This window comes from Zingiber officinale, chromosome 6B, assembly GCF_018446385.1.
Source record: "Zingiber officinale cultivar Zhangliang chromosome 6B, Zo_v1.1, whole genome shotgun sequence".
NCBI lineage: Eukaryota > Viridiplantae > Streptophyta > Magnoliopsida > Zingiberales > Zingiberaceae > Zingiber > Zingiber officinale.
In genome coordinates, this window is record NC_055996.1 from 112,089,028 (window position 1) to 112,114,400 (window position 25,373).

General features: G+C 40.1%; 1 protein-coding gene across 1 annotated transcript; it reads left to right on the forward strand.

The window, feature by feature from the left end:
• Positions 1 to 21,317: 21,317 nt before the first annotated feature.
• LOC121988949 (patellin-3-like) lies at positions 21,318 to 23,825 on the forward strand. The gene is made up of 4 exons (XM_042542686.1): positions 21,318 to 22,625; positions 22,760 to 22,884; positions 22,983 to 23,124; positions 23,275 to 23,825. The coding sequence occupies exons 1-4, from the start codon at positions 21,372 to 21,374 to the stop codon at positions 23,533 to 23,535; spliced, it is 1,782 nt and encodes a 593-aa protein (XP_042398620.1). The 5' UTR covers positions 21,318 to 21,371; the 3' UTR covers positions 23,536 to 23,825.
• Positions 23,826 to 25,373: the final 1,548 nt, after the last annotated feature.

Sequence of the window (25,373 nt, forward strand, 5' to 3'; positions counted from 1 at the left end):
CGTCTCCAAGTAAGAAAGTATTTAAATCCTTCCTTATTTCTACTTTCCTTATTTTTACTGCAGTATAGAGTACTTTCCTTTTTGAGTGCTTAAGTAAGATAAAAGATTTAGTTTCCCTTTTCTTTATTCATATTTAAGTATGTTTAGATGGGTTAAAGTAAGATATCAAGCCTTTACCTTGAATAAATAGATGGCAAGAAGAGGACGTCCCCATACTACTCACACTGAGAAACCAGCTCGAGAGAACGAAGTGCCTAGAACAACTGAGCTCAACCTTTCTGAAGTGGTTGCTCAGCTCCAGAGGCAAGTAGCAGAGCAGCAACAGGTGATAGCCAATCTGATGGCCAATCAACCAGCAGTTCCTCCCCCTCCTCCAACTGTCACTGCAGAGACCCCAGTGGTAACTGAGACTCCACCAGTTACTCAGGGAGCCGTCACAGCACCTCAGAGACCAGAAGCTTATCTTATACAGTGGCTGAAGCTGAAACCAGAGAGCTTCTCAGGCACGACTGAGCCCTGGGATGCCCAGGCTTGGTTTAAAACACTAGAGAGCACTATGGAGCTTCTTGACTGGCCAGAAGTCGAGAAGGTCAAGTGCGCCTCTTTCTGCCTATCTGGAGACGCTCGTATGTGGTGGGAGAGGATAAAGACCAAGAGAGCAACTGATCAGATGACCTGGGCAGATTTCCAGTCAGAGTTCTATGAAGAGTTCTTCCACCTGCAGATTACCAACAAGCACTACGAGGAGTTTATAGAGTTCAAGCAAGGTGACCTGTCAGTGGAGGAAGCAGCTAAGAAGTTCAACAGACTAGCTCGTCTTTGCCCAGAGCTAGTAAGTACAGAGAAGGAGCGAGTCAGGCTGATGCTCAGAATGCTGAGACCCCAGATAGCACTGAATGTGAGCAGTGGAGCTCATCAGCCCCAGACTGGTGAAGAGTTGATCAGTAGAGCCTTAATTGCTGAACACTACCTGAACAACATCAAGGCACAACGAGCGCAACATAAGCCAGTGAAGATAGAGGACAAGACAGCAGGAAGCCAGAAATCACAGTCAAGTAAACAGAATTGGAAAGGCAAAGGTAAAAGGAAGCAGTGGAACACAGGAGGTAGCCAGAAGGGAGGACCAGCAACCAAGCAGACCAAGTTTCCTCCCTGTCCCAAATGTTGGAGAATGCATCCAGGACCCTGCCTTTTGGGTAAGACTGGATGTTACTCCTGTGGGCAGGAAGGACATATGGCTAAAGAGTGTCCTAACAAAATCAAAGCACCTCAACCACAGCCATTGCAATATGGAGGCCAGCCTGCACAGTTGCACCACATGGAAGCAACATTGGAGGGACCCTATATCAGTCAAGGAAGGTTAGAAGCTCCACCAATTCCAGCCTTGGATGGTGCTAGAGTATTCTCCCTCACCAAAGAAGTAGCTGCTAGTGCCCCCACGGTTGTAACAGGTCAAGTAGTTATTTTTCAGCATTTAGCTACTGTACTATTTGATACTTGGGCAACCCATTCTTTCGTATCAGTACCCTTTGCTAGCAGATTACAGGTGCCTACAGAAAGTATGAACTCCAAGTTTCTGACAACCCTACCTTCTGGGGAAGTCATGGAATCCAATCAGTGGCTCCGAGCTGTACTGGTCAGAATTGCAGACTAAGAACTATATGTAAATCTGATAGTTCTCGCCATGCAGGATTTCGATATCATTTTTGGTATGGATTTCCTCAGCAAGTACAGTGCGTCAGTGGACTGCCGCAGAAGGAAAGTGATTTTTAGTCCAGAAGATGAACCAACTTTTGAGTTCACAGGAGTGCCAAGAAAGAAGACCTAGAAACTTCTCTCATCTCTAGCAGCTCACCAGATATTAGCTAAAGGGTGTGCAGGTTTTCTTGCATACATAGTAAAGGCAGAAGAGCAGAAAGGACGCAAGCAGGAGGATGTTCGGGTAGTATGCGAGTGTCCAGAAGTATTTCCAGAAGAGCTACCTGAACTACCCCCCAACAGAGAAGTGGAATTTGAGATTGAATTGGTTTCTGGAACCAGTCCGATTTCAAAAGCTCCGTATCGCATGTCTCCAGCAGAGCTGAAGGAGTTACAAGAACAACTACAGGAGTTACTTGACAAAGGCTTCATTCGCCCTAGTCATTCACTCCGCGGAGCTCCAGAGTTGTTCGTTAAGAAGAAAGACGGATCCGTGCGAATGTGCATAGATTTCAGAACGTTGAGCAAAGTATCAGTTAAGGACAAGTACCTCCTTCCCAGGATCGATGACTTATTTGATCAGTAAAGAGGAGCAACAGTGTTCTCAAAGATAGACCTACGTTCTGGGTACCATCAGCTGAAGGTGAAAGAAAGAGATATACCTAGAACGGCGTTCAGGACCAGATACGAGCACTACGAGTTTGTAGTCATGCCTTTTGGAGTGACTAATGCACTTGCGGTCTTCATGGACTTGATGAACAGAGTGTTCAGAGAATACATTGACAAGTTTGTCATTGTGTTCATCGACAACATTCTGATCTATTCAAGGACCCCAGAGGAGTATGACACGCACTTGAGGTTGGTACTGCAGACTCTTCAGCAAAAGCAGTTTTATGCTAAATTCTCAAAGTGCGAGTTCTGGTTAAATCAGGTGGCATTTTTAGGTTACATTATTTCTAAAGAAGGTATTCAAGTGGATACAGTCAAAGTAGAAGCGGTCAACAACTGGAGTAGACCCAAGAACGTCAGAGAGATCAGAAGCTCCCTTGGTTTAATTGGGTACTACAGGAAGTTCGTGGAGGATTTTTCCAAGATAGCTTCTCCGCTAACAGCCCTCACCAGAAAGAACAAGAGATTCGAATGGTCAGATAAATGTGAGCAGAGCTTCCAAGAGCTAAAGAAGAGATTGATCAGTGCTCCCATTCTGACAGTCCCACAGAGTGACAAGAGTTTCGACATCTACAGTGATGCTTCCAAGATGGGCTTAGGAGTTGTACTCATGCAAGAAGGAAAAGTTATAGCTTATGCTTCCAGACAACCCAAAGACTACGAGAAGAACTATTCCACTCACGACCTTGAGCTGGCTACTGTGGTCTTTGCACTGAAACTCTGGCGACATCATTTGTATGGAGTTCAGTGTAGAATCTTCACAGACCATCAGAGTTTAAAGTATTCCTTCACCCAGAAAGAGTTAAACATGAGACAGCGAAGGTGGCTGGAGTTGGTCAAAGATTACGACTGTGAGAACCTCTACCACCCAGGCAAAGCTAACAAAGTGGCAGATGCACTAAGCAGAAAGTTCAGTGCATCCCTGATGTCTCTGTCATCATTAACCCTGCCACTGCAGAAGGAGTTGTCAAATTTTGGACTTGGAATTATTTACGGACAGCTCTCCGCATTGACCTTAGAGCCTACCTTGCTTGAGGACATACAGAGAAGGCAAAGTGAAGATCAGACAGAGGATTGAGACTGCCCAGAGTAGACAGAAGAGTTACGCTGACACACGCCGTAGGCCATTGGAATTCCAAGTAGGGAATTCAGTGTTTCTCAAGGTCGCTCCTATGAAGGGAGTGATGAAATTTGGCAAGAAGGGCAAATTAAGTCCTCGCTATGTAGGATCTTACCTGATCATAGAGAGGATTGGGAAGGTAGCTTACAAGCTGGACTTACCACAAGACATGTCAGCAATACACAATGTATTTCATGTCTCCATGCTAAAGAAGTGTCTCCACAACCCGAGCCAAGTGATTCAGCCTCAGTCAATGCAGATCCAAGAGGATCTTAGTTATGAGAGCAGACCTACACAAATAGTGGATAGAGCAGTCAAGAGACTAAGAAATAAAGAAGTACCACTAGTGAAGGTCATCTGGCAGAACCAGAAGCACGAGGAAGTCACTTGGGAGCGTGAGGACAGTATGAGACAGAAATATTCAGAGCTATTCTAAGTTCGAGGACGAACTTTTTATAAGGTATGGGGAATTGTAACGACCCAATTTTCCCTATTTCAAGTTCTAAAAGTCCATAAAAATATTTGGAAATACTTTTAAAATATTCTAGAGATTTTTAGGAATTTTTAGAGTATTTTTATGTAATTTTTGGAGTTCGTTTAGTAGGTTTACAAAAAAAAAGAAGTTTTGACAAAAAACGTTAAAGATGGGACTCGAACCCACGACCTCGGGTCGGACCAACCTAACCGGACGCATCCGACCAGCCGAGCTACGCTCGTTTTGCTAACCTAATAGGAAGAGAAACATATTTAAGGAGTAGTTAATAATAAAGCCGGGGTTTTAAAAGAAAACCTAGGTATTATAACATGGGTTAATAGCGTTTGGGAATTGAATTACCCGAACCCTAACTCCTTCTCTTCTCCTCACGCCGCGCGATTCATCTCTGCTCGGGCGAAACGAAGCCGTATTAGGGCTTTGTCTCCGGCGCCGGCGAAAGGCCCTTTCCGGCCGGTCTTCACCGTGTGTGATCACCTCGACGAGGGGGGCTCGGAAACGTGAAGAAGAGCCGAGATTTCAAGCTTCTCCCGAAGCCCTTGTTGCCTCCTTTCCGGTTGTAAGTGCAAGAACAAGGGGTAAGTACTACTCACCTGCGGTAGGAGTTGCTCCGAATTTATTTTGGTGTTTCCTTGTTTTCTTGAATTTTGCCGTGAGGAATCTTGGTTTTTGGTTTGCTGCCGTGAACCCTAAAGAAAGAAGAGAAAGTTAGTTCAGTGTAAGCATGAAGGACAGATTTGATTTAGGTTTTAGTTTTTTTTTTTATTCGGAGTAACCTGCACATCCCTTGCTGCCGTGAGTTTCAAAGAAGAACATGTATAGTAAGGTTCCAGCATGCGGGTAGACTGCAATGGTTTCTTGTGTATTGTTTAGAGTCTTTTTCATGACCAATACATTGCTATTATGTTGAGCTCAGATTGATATGAGTTGACTGCAGAATGTCCGAACTGATTAGAAGGAATAGGTTTAGGTGTAGTAGCAGAAGTTTTCATTGTTTCGTCTTTTGGAAGTGCATGTTTGCAATTATAGAAGTGCTTTAGTTAGTTTTTGTAGCTTTGCATTGCTTCGAATTAATATAGACGGAATGGTTCAGATTGATCTTGCTGTGACATCATGTTTTGGTTAAAACAAAAGTGCATGTTTTCAACCATGTTAATGTCCAAAGTAAAAGATAGATTTTGCATATTACGAACATGATAAAAGGAGGCTTATATTCTGTTTTTAAAGAAATTAGATTTGCCTTCCTTTGTTTCTAAATCTGTTGTAGCATGCTTAAAGGAGTTAGATTTGTTTTCAACCATGCTTAAAGAAGTTTGAATTAGCTCTCTTTTGATCTATTTTATAGCATGATTAGCAAGTTTGAATTAGCTCTTTTTTGATCTATTTTATAGCATGATTAGCAAGTTTGAATTAGCTTACTTTTGCTCTATTTTATAGCATGATTAGTCAGATTAGATTAGCTTTCTTTGCTCTTATCACAGCATGTTTTAAAAGTTCAAACTAGCTCTCTTTTGCTCTATTCTATAGCATGATTAGTAAGTTCAGATGTGCTTTCTTTTCCTTTATTTCACAGCATGTTTAGAAAGTTCAGATTTGCTCTTCTGTTGCTTTGTTTTATAACATGCTTAGAGAGAGTTAGATTTGTTTCTCTTTTATTGTTTTTATATAGCATGCTTAGTTAATTGTAATCCTACACTTGTTAGGTATATCTAAAGGATTCTAATAAACTCTAATAAAGGATTATGAGGAAACTAAGTAAAAAGAAAGAGACCAAGGTCTAGTTAAAAAGAGATAACAAGTAAACTAAAGTAAGAGGCTAGTACCCGACTTCCGAGGTTGTCGTTAAACAAATCCAGGTGACCGTTTCCGAGGTCTCGGCCCTGGTAAGACCGAGGTCTTTACCCCGTGGGACTACAGTAGTCTCTATTAGGGAGCGCGCATAAGATTAAGCTGGTACTAAGCCTGGGCCCAAAGAAAAGAAGAAGAAAAGAAGAACAAGAAGAAGAAAGTGAAAGAGAAATTAAAGATTAATTTCTAGTATAAGTAAAGTAAGAAGAACAAGAAGAAGAAAATGAAAGAGAAATTAAAAGATTAATTTCTAGCATAAAGATATAAGAAAATGAAACAAGTTTATGCTTAGATTCAATAAAAGTTTAGTTCTTTAATTCTAAGCTTACAGTAGTTGTTTCATTACTTTCCTGTCAGTAGTGAGCATGTTTAGTATTCAGTTTTATTTCTGTATACATGAGTACATGCAGCTTTGCTTTAGCATTTCAGTTTCAGTATTATTGCATTACATTTATGCATTTCGAGTTTTGTGAGATAGATTAGTACTTACTAAGCGTTTTCGCTTATAGATACTTTTCTTTTTTTTCCTCCTACCGCAGATAAAGGAAAAGCTAAGATATGAAGGGAGGCGACAGGGTGGTGGTGATGATGGATGTGTGTGGTGACTGAACTATGGAGAGGTCCAGAGGGGACTAGCAAGACTTATTTATTTAGAGTTTATGTCTAGTTCATTTTCCTTATTTCTGTTATGAAATTATGAGTTATGATTGAGTTTGATGTGCATTGTAGCTTATTATGCTTCATTCTGGGAGATTGAGTTTAGTTCATGTTGCTAGATTAGTTTTTGATTATGATATGATTTATTACTGCGTGGTTGTGAATAAATTGTGATCCAGCCGCATGTGGCTGTGTATATATATCTTGTGTATTATAGATTTGGTCACCGGTACAGGGGAGATTCTGCCGAAATTTTTCGGTAGGAATTTCTCTGAACCGTGATAAATCTAAGTGTCGCTAATAATAGCATAAGTGACACTAGTAAGTAGAGTAGGAGTTAGGTAACGGTCGCCCTTAGAGAGTAGTAGTAAGAAGGGTGGTCGTTACACTTGAACCGCTACCACACGTTGGGTCGGCCTGGGATCCTGACCGGGAGGGAAGAGCGGTCGGGCATCCCGGCGCGGGGAAGAGAGGTTGAGCGGGCGGTTGGGGTGGCCTCTTCTCTGGTTTGTTGGCGGGAATAGGTGCCTTGTCTGCCTTCCACCGAGCCGCTTAAGTGTCTTTTACATTGATATAGCTAGCGACCTTCCCGAGCATCTCATTGAAGTTCTTCACGGGGTCTCGGATGAGATCTTGGAAGAACTCCCCCTCTACTAGTCCATAAGAGAAGACACTCATCAGTATTTCTGAGGTAGTGGACGGGACATCCTGGGCCACTTGGTTGAAGCGCTTGATATAACTTCGCAAGGACTCGGTCAACCCTTGCTTGAGGGCGAAGAGACAATGGTCCGTCTTCTGGTACTTCCTGCTGCTGGAGAAGTGGCGCAAAAGATAGTTTTGAAATCATGGAAGCAGGTGATGGACCCGTTCGGCAATCCATCGAACTACTTCTATGTCGAGCCAGATAGAGTATTTAAGAACACTCGGTATTTAATAGAGTCGCTGTATTAGTGCAATAGCGCAGCGTTCTGGAACTTACGGAGATGATCCTCCAAATCCTTGCTGCCATCGTACTCTCTAATGGTTGGGGGCTTGTGCCCTTTCGGTAGTTTCTCCTCTAGTACCCTTAGAGAGAAGGACATTTACTCATCAGGCTCCCCCCGGGGCTCCTCCTGGAGGACTATAACCTTCCCCTTCTTTGAGTCCCTGGGCGGGGAGCTTTCCACCATAGAGGCCTACGGTTGCTCTTTCTTGTTACAACAGTCTGGGTCTTTGTGATAATAGTCTGAGCCAGGTTCCTGATAGAAAGTCGGGGGGAACTCCTCAGGCTGTTTCCTCTTACACCTCTCTCCAAGACATGAGTCGGGTCCTTGGAAACTACAGGCATCTTGTATGGTCATGATGTAGTGGCCTATTTTTCGGAAGCCGCTCACCTCTTGACCTCCTTGAACAGCTCGTATTCTCCTACCGTTGTGGTCACGTTGATCCGTCCAGTGTCTTCCATCTTCACGTTCTAGAATAGGTGAAGAAAGTTCCCACAGATAGCGCCAAAGTGATCCTGTCGGGAATCTGAGTCAGATGAAGGTCGGGTGAGCTGTTGCTGGCGTTGATAGAGGGGCGACTGAGACACCTTTCTCGTATGCGCTTCCAAATATAGACTCCCACATGGTGCTGATGGACGACGATGACTGAGCTGACTATACCTGAGCTCTACGCACACTCAGACAAGCAAACGGGCGTTAGATGCTAGAAATCAGGGAAAAAGTCCCCGGAGTAGGTCATCCGACGCTCAAGTCAGGTACTTTTTCCCCAGAAGAATAGTGTACGAAGGAAAAATAAAGTAGAAGACAAATGCGAATGTGCGAGAGCGAGTCGTTGAGCAAGGGAGAGGACCTCCCTTTTTATATGACAGTGCGTACCTCTAGAGGCTAGTCGATGTCAGAGAATGTCGGGTGTCAGGTCCTGTCGGGTGATGGAGGATACATGACATCCTCCTGTAGGCTGAAGGAATGTTCCATTCGCAGATGATCTCAGACAGTTGGAATATTCCCTGACACGCAACAGTTATTCTCTGACAGGTGGTTACGATTCCCTGATCTTGTTGTCATATAGTGTCTTCTGTCCCGATAGGGTATGAATAGGGTAGCTCGGGATGATCAGTCAGGTATACCACCTGGCCTAAACCGTGGGGGGTCGGGAGCTGTGGAGAGATCGTCCAAGAGCCGACCGGGAGTTGGTTGACCGAGTGTTTAGCTTATTAAGAGCACTATGCCTATGTATAACCAGACCGTGAGAATCCAACCAGTCAAATCCAGGTCAGGTATCTCCCCGACTGTCTATCAGTCTTAGACCAAGGTGTCTCAAATCTGGAGTTCCGATCTGCGAAAACCCGACCGGGAATCATGTTGCTGACGCCATCACACAGTCCTACCTCCTCCTTCCATACCTGTTGACCGTCTCATCCCCTTGACTTCTGACTACCACTTTCCCTTTACTTCTGACTGTCCAACCTTATCAGACCTTACTATTATACACCGTATCATATATCAATACACTTCTTCAGATAAGCTCATCCCTACCGTAAGAATGCTAAGGTCGAGGTTTATCGACAATCACTTTCAAAATACAACGAGTTATAATTCGAAACAGGAACTCTAAGTCTCAGCAAACTGTATAAGTCTTAAAACTTTTAAAAGTGGAGATACAAAAGAAAGTTCAAACGGAGATTTCACAATTTGAGATTGAATTAAATATCAGGTAGCTAGAGTATGTTTCCTTTTATAACGATGATGATGTTGGAGTGTATACTAAGAGCCTAAGCTTTGTAAACATTCATTATGAATAAAGAATCACATTTGGTCTAATTATCTACATTTGTTTATAGTTGTTCATTTAATTTATATTGTAGATAACATAGTATGTGGTGTCACATACAGAAGATGATGTTATCAGTACCTTATAAATTATAAACAGTAGCTCACGACCAGAATGGAAAGGAACAAACCATTAGAAGGTCGTAGTGTAATTAGGTATTAGTTTATCTTGACTATATAATTACACTAGTACACTCAGAGTGTATTGAGTAGGACCATTTGAGGTCGTTTCTTTTATACTGACTTTGTAAAGGAACAAAGACCTCAGTTGTTATGGAAGTGTGTGCTCTTAATCCTAATATAATAACAAGCACATATGTTTGATATTTATTTCTTTAATTTATCAATGGGTGAGATTTAGTTCGATGAATCAATAAACCCGATAAGTTGGGAAATGGTATCACTCATAGTGTGTGTTGTTGATTATAGAAGGAAACTGTGTCCTAGTGATGCTAGGTTGATAATGTCCTCAAGAGGAGCTCATAAAGATTGTCATGTTAAATCCTGCAGTGGACTTAGTCCGACATGATAATAAGGTTGAGTGGTACTACTCTTGTACTTAGATATTAATTAAATGAGTTGTCAGGTAACTCACTTAATTAGTGGACATTCGATATCTTAAACACGGAGACTAACACACTCATAATAAGAAGGAGCCCAAAATGTAATTTGGGATTGGTGCGGTAGTTCAATGATAGTTCTCTAGTGGAATGAATTATCATTGATAAAATTAAGTTGTGTGTTCGAACATGGGATGCTTAATTTTATCGAGAGACCAAAACCAATTCCTCCTCTCGGTCCCTATCGTAGCCTCTTATTTATAGAGTACTATACCCACATATACCCACCTTCTATACCCACCTAAAGGGGCCGGCCAAGCTAGCTTGGGAACCAAGCTAGGGCCGGCCTAAGCTTGGGGCCCTAGCTTGAACCCAAGCTAGTAGGGCCGGCCATAATTAAATTAAAAAGAAATTTAATTTTAGATTTTATTATTATGTGGAAGATATATTTTAAAGAGAATTAAAATTAAAATATCTCTCTTGTAAAAGTTTTACAAAAGATTAAAGAAAGAGATTAGATCTCTTTCCTTATTTGTAGATTGGAGAGTTTTTATTTTCTCTTTAAAATTATTCACATGTTAATAAAATTAAAGTTATAGATATTTCCTTTTATTAACCATGAAGAGATTTTAAAGAGAAATTTTATTTTTAAAATTTACGAAACAAATAAGGAAAGTTTTAATTGTTGATTAAAACTTGTCCAATTTGTTTCCTCTTGATGTGGCCGGCCATCATTGTTTAATTGGGGAAATATTATTTTATTTTTCTCAATTAAATCATGGAAATTAAGGAAAATTTGTTGTAATTAAATTTCCTAATTTACCTAGGCCAAGGAATATAAAAGAAGGGGTGAGGGTGCCTTCACAAGACACAAGATCTATTATTCCTCTCCCTCTTTTGCTCCTTGGTGTGGCCGGCCATCATCTCCTTCTCTTCCTCTTGTGGTGGCCGAACCTCTCCCTCTCCCTTGGAGTTCTTGTGGTGGTCGGATACTACTCGGAGAAGAAGAAGAAGAAGGAGAGAAAGCTAGCATCTCTTGGAGCTTGGTTAGTATTTTGTTTTTCCTCCTTGGTGAAGTTTCCCTTTGTGGCCGAACCTTGCTTGGAGGAGAAGAAGGTGGTTGGTGGTTTCTCATCTTGGAAGATCGTTGCCCACACAACGTCCGAGGTTAGAAGAGGAATACGGTAGAAGATCAAGAGGTTTTCTACAAGGTATAACTAGTAATTTCTATTTCCGCATCATGCTAGTTATTTATGGAAATAATACCAAATACAAGAGGCTTACGTTCTAGTATTTCGAATATGGTTTTTCGAAGTTGTGTTCTTTTGTTTCTTTCTTTTCCTTGTGATTTGATTATTCTCTTTGGTTAACCTAAAGTTATTTTAGGAAATTAAATATTAGCTTTCTATTAAAGGTTTTGTCTAGTCGGTGGTGGTTGCTCCCATATCCAAGAAGGCCATGTGCCTCGCCACGTCAGTACTGGGAACCTTTTATGGAAATTGATATTTAATGGAATTAATAACTTAAGGAGACTTGGGTCGAACGTGTTAAGTTCCGCAGGAGATCCAAGTCAAAACCTAAAAGAATAAATAGATTAAGTTTTGGATCAAACGTGTTAAGTTCCGCAGGAGATCCAAAATTTAATTTAAAAGAACACATGGTAGCTAGGAAAAGGTTCAGACCTTTGTACAAAATTTTTGTACAGTGGAACCTATAGGCTTTCCGAGTAGCAACCAACAATTGGTATCAGAGCTAGGGTTTTGCCTCTGTGTATTTGGTATTTAGTTTAATTATGCACATGTCATACATAATTTAGGCAGGTTAATAGTAGGATGTGCTAACTCTATGGATGCAGGATCCAACTATTATGGCTTTTAGTTAATTATGTGTGTGATTGGACCCTTGGACATGTCAAGGGCAATTTATATGTGCATGATTGTATTAAAATACAGCAGGAGCTGTATTTAGTTTTATTAGGATTTTATTTTGATCTAGATACATGTACATTCCTTTTATGGAATATAGGATCAAAATGTAAAATTCTATTTATGTCATGGATCGAATCTTGCAAAGCGTGGAACCTTCTAAGGACCAGAGGCGCAGTGGAACTCGGAGCAAGATGCGACAGTTAGACCCGGTGGCGGTGGCCAAATATGGCAGCAGCTTCGGATGACAACACACGGAGGACAATTAAAGATAAAAGCCATAATAGTTGAAAATTAGATTTTCCATTTATTGCTTTTATATTGTGTGTGCATGTTAGTTTACAAGTTTAGTAGGCTAGCATAGTTAAAATTCCGCATTTATAAATAACTAAGTGGGAGAGGGAGTTTTAAGTAAATCCCATGGTCGCCATTACTGGTTTGTAAGTGATGCAAACAAGCTTGCGCTTGGCTCTGAGTGCCTTCCTCCATATCGGATGAGCTTGTTTGTGGATCACTAGAACAGACTTCCATTTTTGGATGACTATAGGAAGTTAATTAAGAGCGTGTGATCTTCCCCAACGGAAGGGGCATAATCTTATTAATGGACTTAGTGTCAAGTAATGGTGTACACTTAGACACATCTAATAGTACCCTCCCCAACGGAGTCACTGCTATTATTTGTGTGACCAAATAATACCAACTATTAATTTTATTTGTCAAAAAGTTAGGTTGACAAGATAATAAAATTAATGGGTTAAAACCCTCCTTTTACAAATGTTGAATTTGTATACGTCCACACTAACGTGGCATACAAAATTCACGGTGGTTTAAGGTGTTGGTTAATTTAAAATAGTATTGTTTGAGGAATCAATATTATTCTAAATTTAGAGTTCTGACCAAAAGTTATTTGTGATTCTTAGGATGACTTTCAACCCACTGTCCATCATACTTCAACAAAATAGACTTACTGGACCAAATTACATAGATTGGAAAAGAAACCTGGATATTGTTCTTACTGCTGAAAGCTATAAATTTGTACTGACTGAGCATTGCCCTGATGCACCCACTGGTGAATCTACCCAAGAGGAGATTGAATATCATAGGAAATGGGTAAAAGCGGATGAGATGGCGCGGTGTTACATTTTGGCTTCAATGTCAAATGTATTGCAACATCAGCATAAAGATTTACCAACAGCTTATGATATTATGAACAATCTCAAGGAACTCTTTGGTCATCAGGATAGGGCTTCTAGACAAGAAGCTATGAGAAAGATAATGACAGCCACCATGCAAGAGGGTACTCCTGTAAGGGATCATATCCTAAACATGATGGCTTATCTGAACGAAATACAGATCCTTGGAGGAGAAATTGATGGGGAAACCCAGATCGATATGATCCTCCAAACCCTACCTAGAAGTTTTGAGCAGTTCCGCCTGAACTATAATATGAATAAAAGGATTTATTCATTAGGGGAACTACTGACAGAACTTCAAGCAGCAGAAGGGTTATTTCGTCACAATGCTCAAATTCACTATGCTGAAAATGGTTCTACTTCTAAACCGAAAGGTAAGAAGAAGAAGAAACAAACTGGTTCAGCAAAGAAAGTGAATAAATCTCAGAGTACGGGATTTAAAGCTGGAATGAAGAAGCCGAAGGGCAAGTGCTTCATCTGCAAGCAGGCAGGACATTGGAAGGCGGACTGTCCTCGTAAGAACCAAAGCAAAGGTATATCTCATACTCTAGTTGTTGAAACATGTTTAGCGGTGTTATCTACCAGCACCTGGTGTGTAGATACGGGAGCCACTGATCATGTCTGCAATTCCTTGCAGGGGTTCCAGGAAACCCGACGACTATCTGAAGGGGAGATTACTGTCTACATGGGCAATGCTACTAAGGTGGCAGCTGTTGCAGTGGGAGACGTCTACTTATCTTTTAGTAGAAATAGAAATTTGGTTTTAAGAAATTGTCTTTATGTACCCAGTTTTAGAAAGAATTTAATTTCAGTTTCTAAACTGTTTTTAGATGGATATTCAGTTTCTTTCAGTAACGATGTAGTTATTAAAAGAAATAAAGTGATTATCTGTTCTGGTGCATTAGTTGGCAATTTGTATATTTTAAATCCAAATTCTTCCACAAAGCAAAACATGGAAATTTATAATTCATCTTCTAATTCTAATAAGAGAAAAGAACCTTCAGAAATGAACCAAGCATATCTTTGGCATCTAAGGCTTGGTCATATTAACTTAAGTAGGATTCAGAGGCTTATAGCCGATGGACTTTTAAGTTCATTAGAGTTGGAAAATTTTCCAACTTGTGAATCTTGCTTAGAAGGTAAAATGACCAAGAGGCCGTTCAAGGCCAAGGGGTATAGAGCCAAAGAAGTGTTAGAGTTGGTTCACTCTGATTTGTGTGGTCCTATGTCTGTCCAGGCAAGAGGAGGTTTTGAATATTTTGTCTCTTTCATAGACGATTATTCAAGATATGGATACATTTACCTAATGCGCCACAAGTCCGAGTGCTTTGATAAGTTCAAAGAATACAAGGCTGATGTGGAGAAACGACTAGGTAAAAGTATCAAGACACTACGGTCAGATCGTGGTGGCGAATACCTCTTAGGAGAGTTTAGGAATTATTTATCAGAGGCCGGGATTCAATCCCAATTGTCTGCACCTGGAACACCCCAACAGAATGGTGTAGCAGAACGAAGGAATAGGACTCTTATGGAGATGGTTAGATCAATGATGAGTTATTCAGAATTACCAAATTGCTTTGGGGATATGCTCGAAACAGAAGATACGTTCGAACTTAGTACCTTCTAAATCAGTTTCTTCTACTCCCATAGAATTGTGGAATGGGCGAAAACCCGGTCTAAGACATATTCGGATATGGGGAGTCCAGCACATGTGCTGAAACCAGATCTGATAAGTTAGAATCTCGCATAAGTTCGCGTGTTTGTAGGATATCCCAAAGGAACGAAAGGTGGTTTATTTTATAGTCCTAAGACCAAGGTCATTGTTAGCACCAATGCCCGCTTTTAGAAGAAGACTATATAATGGATCACAAGCCCAGAGTAAACTTGTTTTAGAAGAACTTAGAGAGGACATGTCTACTTCAGCACCAACAAGACAAGATGAAGTACCACAAGAGACGCAACACGTGTCACACATGATACACAACCACGGATGCCTCGTCAGAGTGGGAGGGTTGTAATGACATAGAAGATTCATGTTTTGGGAGAGTCTTCGACTTGATCCCGAGTAAACATGAACCCGATCCCCGATTATATGAAAGCACTCCAAGATATAGATGCAGATCTTGGCAAAAGGCAATGAATTCAAATAGAGTCCATGTACTCTAATAAGGTCCGGAGCTTGTAGAACCACCGATGGTGTAAAAGCCGTTGGATGCAAGTGGATTTACAAAAGAAAAGAGGGATGACGGAAGGTAGAAACCTTCAAAGCTAGGCTTGTTGCGAAAGGGTACACTCGTAAAGAGGGAATCGATTATGAGGAAACCTTTTCACCAGAGCCATGCTTAAGTCTATCCGGATACTCTTATCCATTGCTCATATGGATTATGAGATTTGGCAAATGGATGTCAAGATGCTTTCCTTAATGGAAGTCTTGAAGAGAACATCCATATGAAGCAACCGAAGGATTTATTGAAAAGGCAAAGAGCATCTAGTATGCAAGCTCAATCGGTCCATTTATGGATGAAGCAAGCTTCAAGGTCTTGGAACATCCGGTTTAATGAAGTAATCCATCATATGGATTTATTCAAAGTCCGGATGAGTCTTGTGTATATAAGAAGTGTAACGAAACGTGGTGGTATTTCTTGTACTATACGTAGATGATATTTTGTTAATTGGCAACAATGTCAAGGTATTATCGACGTAAGGGTATGGTTGTCCAAACAATTTGATATGAAGGACTTAGAGAATGTGCACACATTCTTGGGATCAAAGTTATAAGGGATCGCAAGAAAAGAATGTTGTGTCTATCCCAAGCTTCATATATAGATACAATCCTTGCTCGCTTTAGCATGCAAGACTCCAAGAAAGGTTTCTTACCTTTAGACATGGAGTAGCTCTATCTAAAGAGATGTCTCCAAAGACATCAAAAGAGATAGAGGACATGAAAGCAGTTCCTTATGCTTGTACCGTAGGAAGCCTAATGTATGCAATGCTATGTACGAGACCGGATATCTGTTTAGTGATGGTCAGATATCGAGTAACCTGGACAAGGACATTGGATCATGTAAAGCATATATTAAAGTACCGAGAAGGACTAGGATTATATGCTAGTTTACCAAGCGGATGATTTGCTCCCTGTGGGTTACACGGATTGATTTCCAATCAGATAGGGATAATAAAGCTACATCAGCTATGTGTTTACTTTAGGAGGTGGAGCCATTTCATGGAGGAGTGTTAAGCGGAATGCGTTTGGACTCAACCATGGAAGTCGAGTATGTAGCACCTCGAGGCGCTAAAGAAGCAGTATGGCTCAGAACTTTCTAATGGACTTAGATGTGATTCTGGTTTGCCCAAAATCATCACAATTTATTGTGATAACAGTGAGCAATTGCAAACTCGAAGGAACCACGAGCCCATAAGGCAAGTAAACATATAGAGCGCAAGTACCACTTGATAAGAGATATCGTGAAGCGAGGAGAAGTTGTCATCGCCAAGATTGCATCAGCGGATAACCTGGCAGATCCTTTCACTAAGGCCCTTCCGGCGAAAGCTTTCGATCGGCATGTGGAGGGAATGGGAATCGGATGTATGGTTGAAGATATGTGACAGCTAGTCATTAGAATGGGAGATTGTTGGAGTGTATATTGAGAGCCTAAGCTTTGTAAACATTCATTATGAATAAAGAATCACATTTGGTCTAATTATCTACATTTGTTTGTAGTTGTTCATTTAATTTATATTGTAGATAACATAGTATGTGGTGTCACATACAGAAGATGATGTTATCAGTACTTTATAAATTATAAACAGTAGCTCACGACCAGAATGGAAAGGAACAAACCATTAGAAGGTCGTAGTGTAATTAGGTATTAGTTTATCTTGACTATATAATTACACTAGTACACTCAGAGTGTATTGAGTAGGACCATTTGAGGTCGTTTCTTTTATACTGACTTTATAAAGGAACAAAGACCTCAGTTATTATGGAAGTGTGTGCTCTTAATCCTAATATAATAACAAGCACATATGTTTGATATTTATTTCTTTAATTTATCAATGGGTGAGATTTAGTTCGATGAATCAATAAACCCGATAAGTTGGGAAATGGTATCACTCATAGTGTGTGTTGTTGATTATAGAAGGAAACTGTGTCCTAGTGATGCTAGGTTGATAATGTCCTCAAGAGGAGCTCATAAAGATTGTCATGTTAAATCCTGCAGGTGGACTTAGTCCGACATGATAATAAGGTTGAGTGGTACTACTCTTGGACTTAGATATTAATTAAATGAGTTGTCAGTAACTCACTTAATTAGTGGACATTCGATATCTTAAACACAGGGAGACTAACACACTCATAATAAGAAGGAGCCCAAAAATGTAATTTGGGATTGGTGCGGTAGTTCAATGATAGTTCTCTAGTGGAATGAATTATCATTGATAAAATTAAGTTGTGTGTTCGGCAACATGGGATGCTTAATTTTATCGAGAGACCAAAACCAATTCCTCCTCTCGGTCCCTATCGTAGCCTCTTATTTATAGAGTACTATACCCACATATACCCACCTTCTATACCCACCTAAAGGGGCCGGCCAAGCTAGCTTGGGAACCAAGCTAGGGCCGGCTTAAGCTTGGGTGGCCCTAGCTTGAACCCAAGCTAGTAGGGCCGGCCATAATTAAATAAAAAAGAAATTTAATTTTAGATTTTATTATTATGTGGAAGATATATTTTAAAGAGAATTAAAATTAAAATATCTCTCTTGTAAAAGTTTTACAAAAGATTAAAGAAAGAGATTAGATCTCTTTCCTTATTTGTAGATTGGAGAGTTTTTTATTTTCTCTTTAAAATTATTCACATGTTAATAAAATTAAAATTATAGATATTTCCTTTTATTAACCATGAAGAGATTTTTAAAGAGAAATTTTATTTTTTAAAATTTCTGGAAACAAATAAGGAAAGTTTTAATTGTTGATTAAAACTTGTCCAATTTGTTTCCTCTTGATGTGGCCGGCCATCATTGTTTAATTGGGGAAATATTATTTTATTTTTCTCAATTAAATCATGGAAATTAAGGAAAATTTGTTGTAATTAAATTTCCTAATTTACCTAGGCCAAGGAATATAAAAGAAGGGGTGAGGGTGCCTTCACAAGACACAAGATCTATTATTCCTCTCCCTCTTTTGCTCCTTGGTGTGGCCGGCCATCATCTCCTTCTCTTCCTCTTGTGGTGGCCGAACCTCTCCCTCTCCCTTGGAGTTCTTGTGGTGGCCGGATACTACTCGGAGAAGAAGAAGAAGAAGGAGAGAAAGCTAGCATCTCTTGGAGCTTGGTTAGTATTTTGTTTTTCCTCCTTGGTGAAGTTTCCCTTTGTGGCCGAACCTTGCTTGGAGGAGAAGAAGGTGGTTGGTGGTTTCTCATCTTGGAAGATCATTGCCCACACAACGTCCGAGGTTAGAAGAGGAATACGGTAGAAGATCAAGAGGTTTTTCTACAAGGTATAACTAGTAATTTCTATTTCCGCATCATGCTAGTTATTTATGGAAATAATACCAAATACAAGAGGCTTACGTTCTAGTATTTCGAATATGGTTTTCGATGTTGTGTTCTTTTGTTTCTTTCTTTTCCTTGTGATTTGATTATTCTCTTTGGTTAACCTAAAGTTATTTTAGGAAATTAAATATTAGCTTTCTATTAAAGGTTTTGTCTAGTCGGTGGTGGTTGCTCCCATATCCAAGAAGGCCATGTGCCTCGCCACGTCAGTACTGGGAACCTTTTATGGAAATTGATATTTAATGGAATTAATAACTTAAGGAGACTTGGGTCGAACGTGTTAAGTTCCGCAGGAGATCCAAGTCAAAACCTAAAAGAATAAATAGATTAAGTTTTGGATCAAACGTGTTAAGTTCCGCAGGAGATCCAAAATTTAATTTAAAAGAACACATGGTAGCTAGGAAAAGGTTCAGACCTTTATACAAAATTTTTGTACAGTGGAACCTATAGACTTTCCGAGTAGCAGATGAAAGAATACTTTGAAGAGTTTCTTCTGAGGGTAAAAAATTATAGATATATTTTTTAATCAATACAATCCATAATCCATGTATCAATTAATTGATTAAGTAATATTGCAGTGAATTAATTAATCTTTTCAACTAAATAAATATTAATTAATACATCTATTAATTAAATTTGACATGTTGATTAATTTTTGTGGAAATTAATTCTCGCTCGTTTGTATATTCGCGTCTATAAACCTAACTCACGTGCAAGTCAATGTTTTTGTCTGATTACACCGAATCAACATTTATTACTTGTCATTCAAAAAATTAGTTGCTCACAATGATCTACTTACGAAATACTGATCCTGTCCGTATTTAATTTATTAATGATCGAAATTAATTTTCCCAACGTTAGCTAGCCATGTTGAGTGATAGACCTGGAAACCTATTCAACTACCCTCTTGAAAAGCAGCAGCAGTACCTATTTCTTCTAAAAGTCTTAGATTTCAGCTCTGTTTGATTACGATCTGCATGGATTCCTTGGCAGTTTCCTTAACAGACATTTCAGGAAAGTTAAAGAGTGACTAAACTGTCTCAGTTCAACCAATCGCTGTGCTCTATTGTTCTTAATAATTGATCATATGCAAGACCAAAATACAAACACATAATTTTTGTGTGTTCCACTTCAATGCTTATCGATACAGGCCATTTTTGCTGTACTCTTGACTCTGCCACCTCTAGCCTTTGCCTTGCAGAACATGTTCAATTTAACTCTGGCCAGCAATTGGCAGCTGGTAATGATCTGCAGACCTAATTTCTTATAGGAAAACCATGCATACTCTTGAAAATATAGTATTTCAATGTTGAAATAAAACTGTCAATTTGCTACCGAATTAACTACGTACTGACTCCCGGAATAAAATCATAGGTAGTTTATATCTTGAAGAAAAAAAAAAAACCCTCTGTCAGACTACCTAATATTTGACCCTAAATCCAAATTCAACTTTGAAACCTAATCATTTTGTTTTATGCTAAACTTTAGGAATAACTTTCTTTAGCACGTTGAATTCCCACAGAGCATCTATAATTAAGACAGCCAGAATTATTAACTTTGGTATTAATTACATCACCGTCGTCATCATTAGCATCATGATTGCGGTGACTTAAACAACAGCTTGGCAGTGTGAGGAGTACTGATTCCCTCCTCTTAAATCATTTTTAAGCTAGGCATTCAAATTAGTCGTATATTGCGAGCGCAAAACATTTATTCTATCATGTGCTATTTATGTCATTCGCGATCTTGAGAGGTGGACAATTCAAGCTTGTTTGAGACGAAGACCGTGACAAATGGATATGTTCTTGAAACTAAACTTTCCACAAAATCAGTGCTTACTATTAATTAAGCCAAACAAATTAGGAGTCTTCATTAAAATCAAGGCCATACCAAAATTAAATAATAATAATGATATATAATATATTCAAAACAAATTGTGATACAGTTGGATAGTTTATTCTACTAAAGAGACAAAGTGGCACCCTTTCGTATCAAATTGTCGTCTTCAAATGGTATCCAATGGCTGCCAACTAGAAAACCATGCACATGATTGAGTTGGATGGAGCTACTTTGGATATTATGCAAGAATCCTATGCAAACTTCCTAATCATGCTCTTCTACCCCATGGATTTCGTGTATTTATTTAAGGTTTCTTGGATCGATAAGGAAAAATGACAAATGATAATTTGGTGTCATATGCCACAACGATAAAAGAATACGATATAATAAGGTCGCAAGTGATGAAAGAATAGTTATTGTCACAAAAAAACAATGCTTCATAGGTTAACATGATCTATGAACCTAACTAACTTCCCCTATTTATATCCGACCTAAATATGATCCGTTAGCACGATTGAGTAGTTCAACTGATATGTTACATGGATGGGCACAAACTTGCATCAATTAGAACAAGAGGCAACCATGCGGTTGGACCAACTTTTTGCGCCATTATTTGTGTTGAGGAAAATTTAGGAAAAATAAATGAAATTACCTTTTCAGCTTGATGAACGAGTCCAATTTGGGAAAATTGATCGACTAAAATAAAATTTGAAAGACCAAAATCAACTGCGGCTCAATTGGGGCACTTGTCTTTTTTAAGTTTGTGAATTAGCTACTGATTTATGTAAAGCACAGTGGAGAAATATTTCAAGCAATCGATTAAAAAAAACTCCAAGATTTATTTTATATATATATATAATTAAATATTAAAATTCTTTATTCATGTGATTATTTATTTAAAAATTAGCTGGCTTTTCTTTTGTTAATTATATTCTTTTCAATCTATTTATTCATTTCTACCTTCGAGAGGCTTTCTCCGCCCACTTCTCTGTCTCTCTCTGGTTTGCCATGGCGGACGAAGCCCAAAGCAAAGCACCCGAAGCGCCCCCGGCTGCAGAGGTCGTCTTCCCGGAAGCCCCTGCCAAGGACAAGGCGCCGGTAACCGAAGAGGCTTCCGCAGTAGGCGCTACCGAGGCGGCCGCAGTGGAGGAGGAACCGAAGAAGGTCGCCGAGGCCGAGGCGGCGGCACCCGAGGCTCAGGAGAAGAAGGATGAGGAAGTAGAAGGGGAAGTCCCCGCTGAGGTCAACGTCGTCGCTGATGCGATCGATCCCGAGAAGAAGGCCCTGGATGAGCTCAAGCTGCTCGTCCAGGCTGCCCTTGCCAACGGAGAATTCGTCCCTCCGGCACCTCCCTCTCCTCCTCTGGCCAAGGTGGAGGATCTTAAGCCTGAAGCGCCCGCTGACCCTGCTGCGGAGGAGCCCAAGGCTGAGCTGGAAGAGCCCCCGAAGACAGCCGAGGTGGACGCGCCTGCTCCGCCGTCAGAGGCCCCCGTGGAGGAGCCTGCGAAGCCGGTGGTCGAGGATCATGATCCTCCAGTAAAGGAGGAGCCTTTGGCTACCCAGCAGACACCTGTCGAGGAAAAGGCTATTGCGATCGAGGATGATGGTGCGAAGACCGTCGAAGCCATCGAAGAGACGGGTATCCCTGTCGTGCCTGCTGCTCTGGAGACCACAGAGGAGGTTACTCCGGCGGCGGCGGAGGCAGCTAAGGAGGCCCCAGCCGAGACCCCTGCTCCACCACGGGCGGAGCCTCCGGAGACGGTTTTCATATGGGGTATTCCTCTCCTCGGTGATGAGAAGAGCGATACCATCCTCCTCAAGTTCCTCCGTGCCCGGGACTTGAAGGTGAACGACGCCCTAACGATGCTCAAGAATGCTGTCATCTGGAGGAAGCAATTCGGCATCGATGCCCTCCTCGAGGAGGATCTGGGCCTGCCGGAGCTGGAGAAAGCCGTGTTCATGCATGGCGTTGATAAGGAGGGCCACCCTGTGTGCTACAACGTCTACGGGGAGTTCCAAGACAAGGAGCTATATGAGAAGGCCTTCGGGGACGAAGAGAAGAGGCAGAAGTTTCTCAAGTGGAGGATCCAGTACTTGGAGAAGGGAATCCGGGAGCTCTTGGACTTCACTCCTGGTGGCATCTCCTCCATGGTTCAGGTGACCGATCTCAAAAACACGCCGCGGCTTGGGAAGCATCGCCAGGCCACTAACAAGGCGGTCACCCTGTTTCAGGACAACTACCCTGAGTTCATCGCCAAGAAGGTACTTCAAGCTCACTCATCTGACTCTAATTATGTCCTATGTTGATAAAAATTGCATCTTGCTGCTTCTCTCTTTCTCTTGTGATTGTTGTAATTGTTGAAAGGAATCAAATTCCTTACACTAGAGCATTTCAGGTGTTCATCAATGTTCCATGGTGGTATCTAGCCTTTAACCGGATGTTGAGTCCTTTCCTGACCCAAAGGACCAAGAGCAAGTTTGTTTTTGCAGGGCCCTCTAAGTCAGCAGATACTCTATTCAAGTGTGTGAAGATCCTTGAAGTTTCTATCTTTTGTGTTATCATTTATCATTTTCAGATAAATATTTTAATTCTGTTCTGTGTTCATGTTCTTGGTGTAGATACATAGCACCTGAACAAGTTCCAGTTGCATTTGGAGGCCTGAGCAAAGCAAATGATCCAGATTTTACTACAACTGATGCTGTCACTGAGGTTACCATCAAGCCCTCGTCCAAGCAATCCATTGAAATACCAGCTACTGAGGTTGTGGTTCAATGTTGTTTGAATTCTTCTAATTATTCCTTGTTTCAAATATTCAGCTATCATGAGCGATTGAAAGAACTAGTTTTTCTTTGTATTTTCAGATTAAAACCATTTTATATAACTTCCTATTGATCATGCTATTTCTGGCAGGGAACTACCTTGTTATGGGAACTCCGGGTCTTGGGTTGGGAGGTCAGTTATGGTGTTGAGTTCGTGCCTAGCGCAGAGGGTGGATACACAGTGATCGTTGAAAAGAATAGGAAGCTCATTGCCACAGATGATTCTGTAATCAAGACCTCTTTCAAGATTGGTGAGCCAGGAAAAGTGCTACTAAACATCGACAATCTTACATCCAAGAAAAAGAAGCTCCTCTACAGATTGAAGACCACAACTTCTGTTGAATCCACATAGATAACTCAACTGCTATCCGCACTTCATTCCATTTGTTTAAATCAAAGAAATAAAAAAGGAAGAATTAATCAGAAGTGGGTTACTTTGGTGATAAAATTTTTTGTTTCTTCTTTCATTGTTGGTGTGCTATCGGTTTGATTATCGGAGTGAACCTTATATTTGCTTAAATACGGGTTATTGCCGTAGTTAGAAACGTATGCTACTTGTTATATCGTTGTAAATGCTTTGTACATTGGCTTCTAAATTGATTTCTGCAATATGGTTTGACTCATTGAGACTTTTGTTATAAAGTAGTCTACCTCATGTTCATTCCTTATTTCTACACCTAAATTTGTTGCATTGCCATACCTACAGTCAGTTGGACTGTGGCAAGCTTGTTCAATAAACAAAAGTGTTCATATAATTCCTATTTTACTTCCAGTTTGAAGTATTTATCAGGAAGAATCCATGCAGTTTGGTTGTTTCTCCCTTAATTGCTGATATGTTGTTGTTTATTGAATCAGATTAAGCTTCTATTTGTTTAATCATGAGTTGCTAACCTTATGCGCTGGGGCGAGCGAATCGCCTTTTGCCACATGAGTTGCTAACCTTAGGGGCAGGGATGAATTCTTGGTGGGCACATGTCCTCGAAAAAAAACTTCTTACAATTAGTAGTCATTTGACGGTTGATTATAAACTTATTCTATAATTTATCTTTCTTCACATAATTAGGAAACGGATTGTAAGAGGCGTAGAGTGTAATCGCCTTTAGTTACCATGAGAAGCAAACCTTAAGTTGATTGTTATATCTTATTGCTGCCTTACATTGGCTTTCCACAGTTTCTTGTCATTTTCCTTTATTTCATCGTTCTACATATGAAAATTATTTGTTTGATACTTCCATCAGAAGGATTTATTGATTCATTCCCTGGTTTATTTTACTTTTCGTGCTTCCTTTCCTCTGCTAAATTGCATGCCAAGTGCCAACTGAGGAGATTATTCTTCTCTTTGTATTTTTTGTGCCAGGAAGATTGAGTGACTCATTCCTTGAGTATATAATAGGAAGAATCCATGAATGATTTTTTCTTACTGTAATTTTAAATTGAAACAAGGATGAGTACAAATCTTAACTGGTTGATCCCTTGTTTGTCGTAAGCATGAGAGGTAATGATGGCCATAATCAAGCATGGGAGCTGATAAAAACAGATCAGCTCTTTGCGTTATCTGTATTTAATCAAATCTGTCCTTATATATATATATATTCATTGTTCTCACAGAATGGACTCCAGTTGTGCACGGTTTTATACAGACTCGTCATGTGCACAAGAACAACGGTCAGTTTTTTTTTCTTTTTTTTTAGGAAGTTTTTTTTTTTTTTTTGGGGTAGAATCCAATCTTTTAATACTACTGTATTCTTGAGCTTTGTTATTATATGGTAGGGTTAGTCTAATATTTTTGTACTAATTTGTGGTCTGTTTTCTATAGTCTAAAAGATGTATCTCTCTTTTATTATAGTATAAGATGACTATGCTTAGTTTAGATGTTTCTTACCGACTGTCTCTAGATTATATGAAGGGAGATAAATTATAAAGTCAACTTATAACCGATGAAAAGATTGATCATCTTAAGAGAGAGAGAGAGAGAGAAATGATAGCATATACACCCGTATATGAGCGAGTGTGGGCGGCATCTGACGTGGACACCTAACGCAGCCAAAACCTATTCTTTTTTAATTTATCTCTCATCTACATGAAATAACTTTTTTCTCTTTCAACTTAAATTAAAATAAAGCTCTCTCTTCTCTCTCCTTTGATTGTATGCAACAATCACTGTGATATTGATTTTTAAAAACTAACACC

Coding starts and splice junctions, on each gene's coding strand:
- LOC121988949 (XM_042542686.1), top strand. CDS start 21,372: ATGGCGGACGAAGCCCAAAGCAAAGCACCCGAAGCGCCCCCGGCTGCA. Junction 22,885..22,982: donor TCAGCAGATACTCTATTCAA/GTGTGTGAAGAT, acceptor TTCTTGGTGTAG/ATACATAGCACCTGAACAAG. Junction 23,125..23,274: donor TTGAAATACCAGCTACTGAG/GTTGTGGTTCAA, acceptor TATTTCTGGCAG/GGAACTACCTTGTTATGGGA.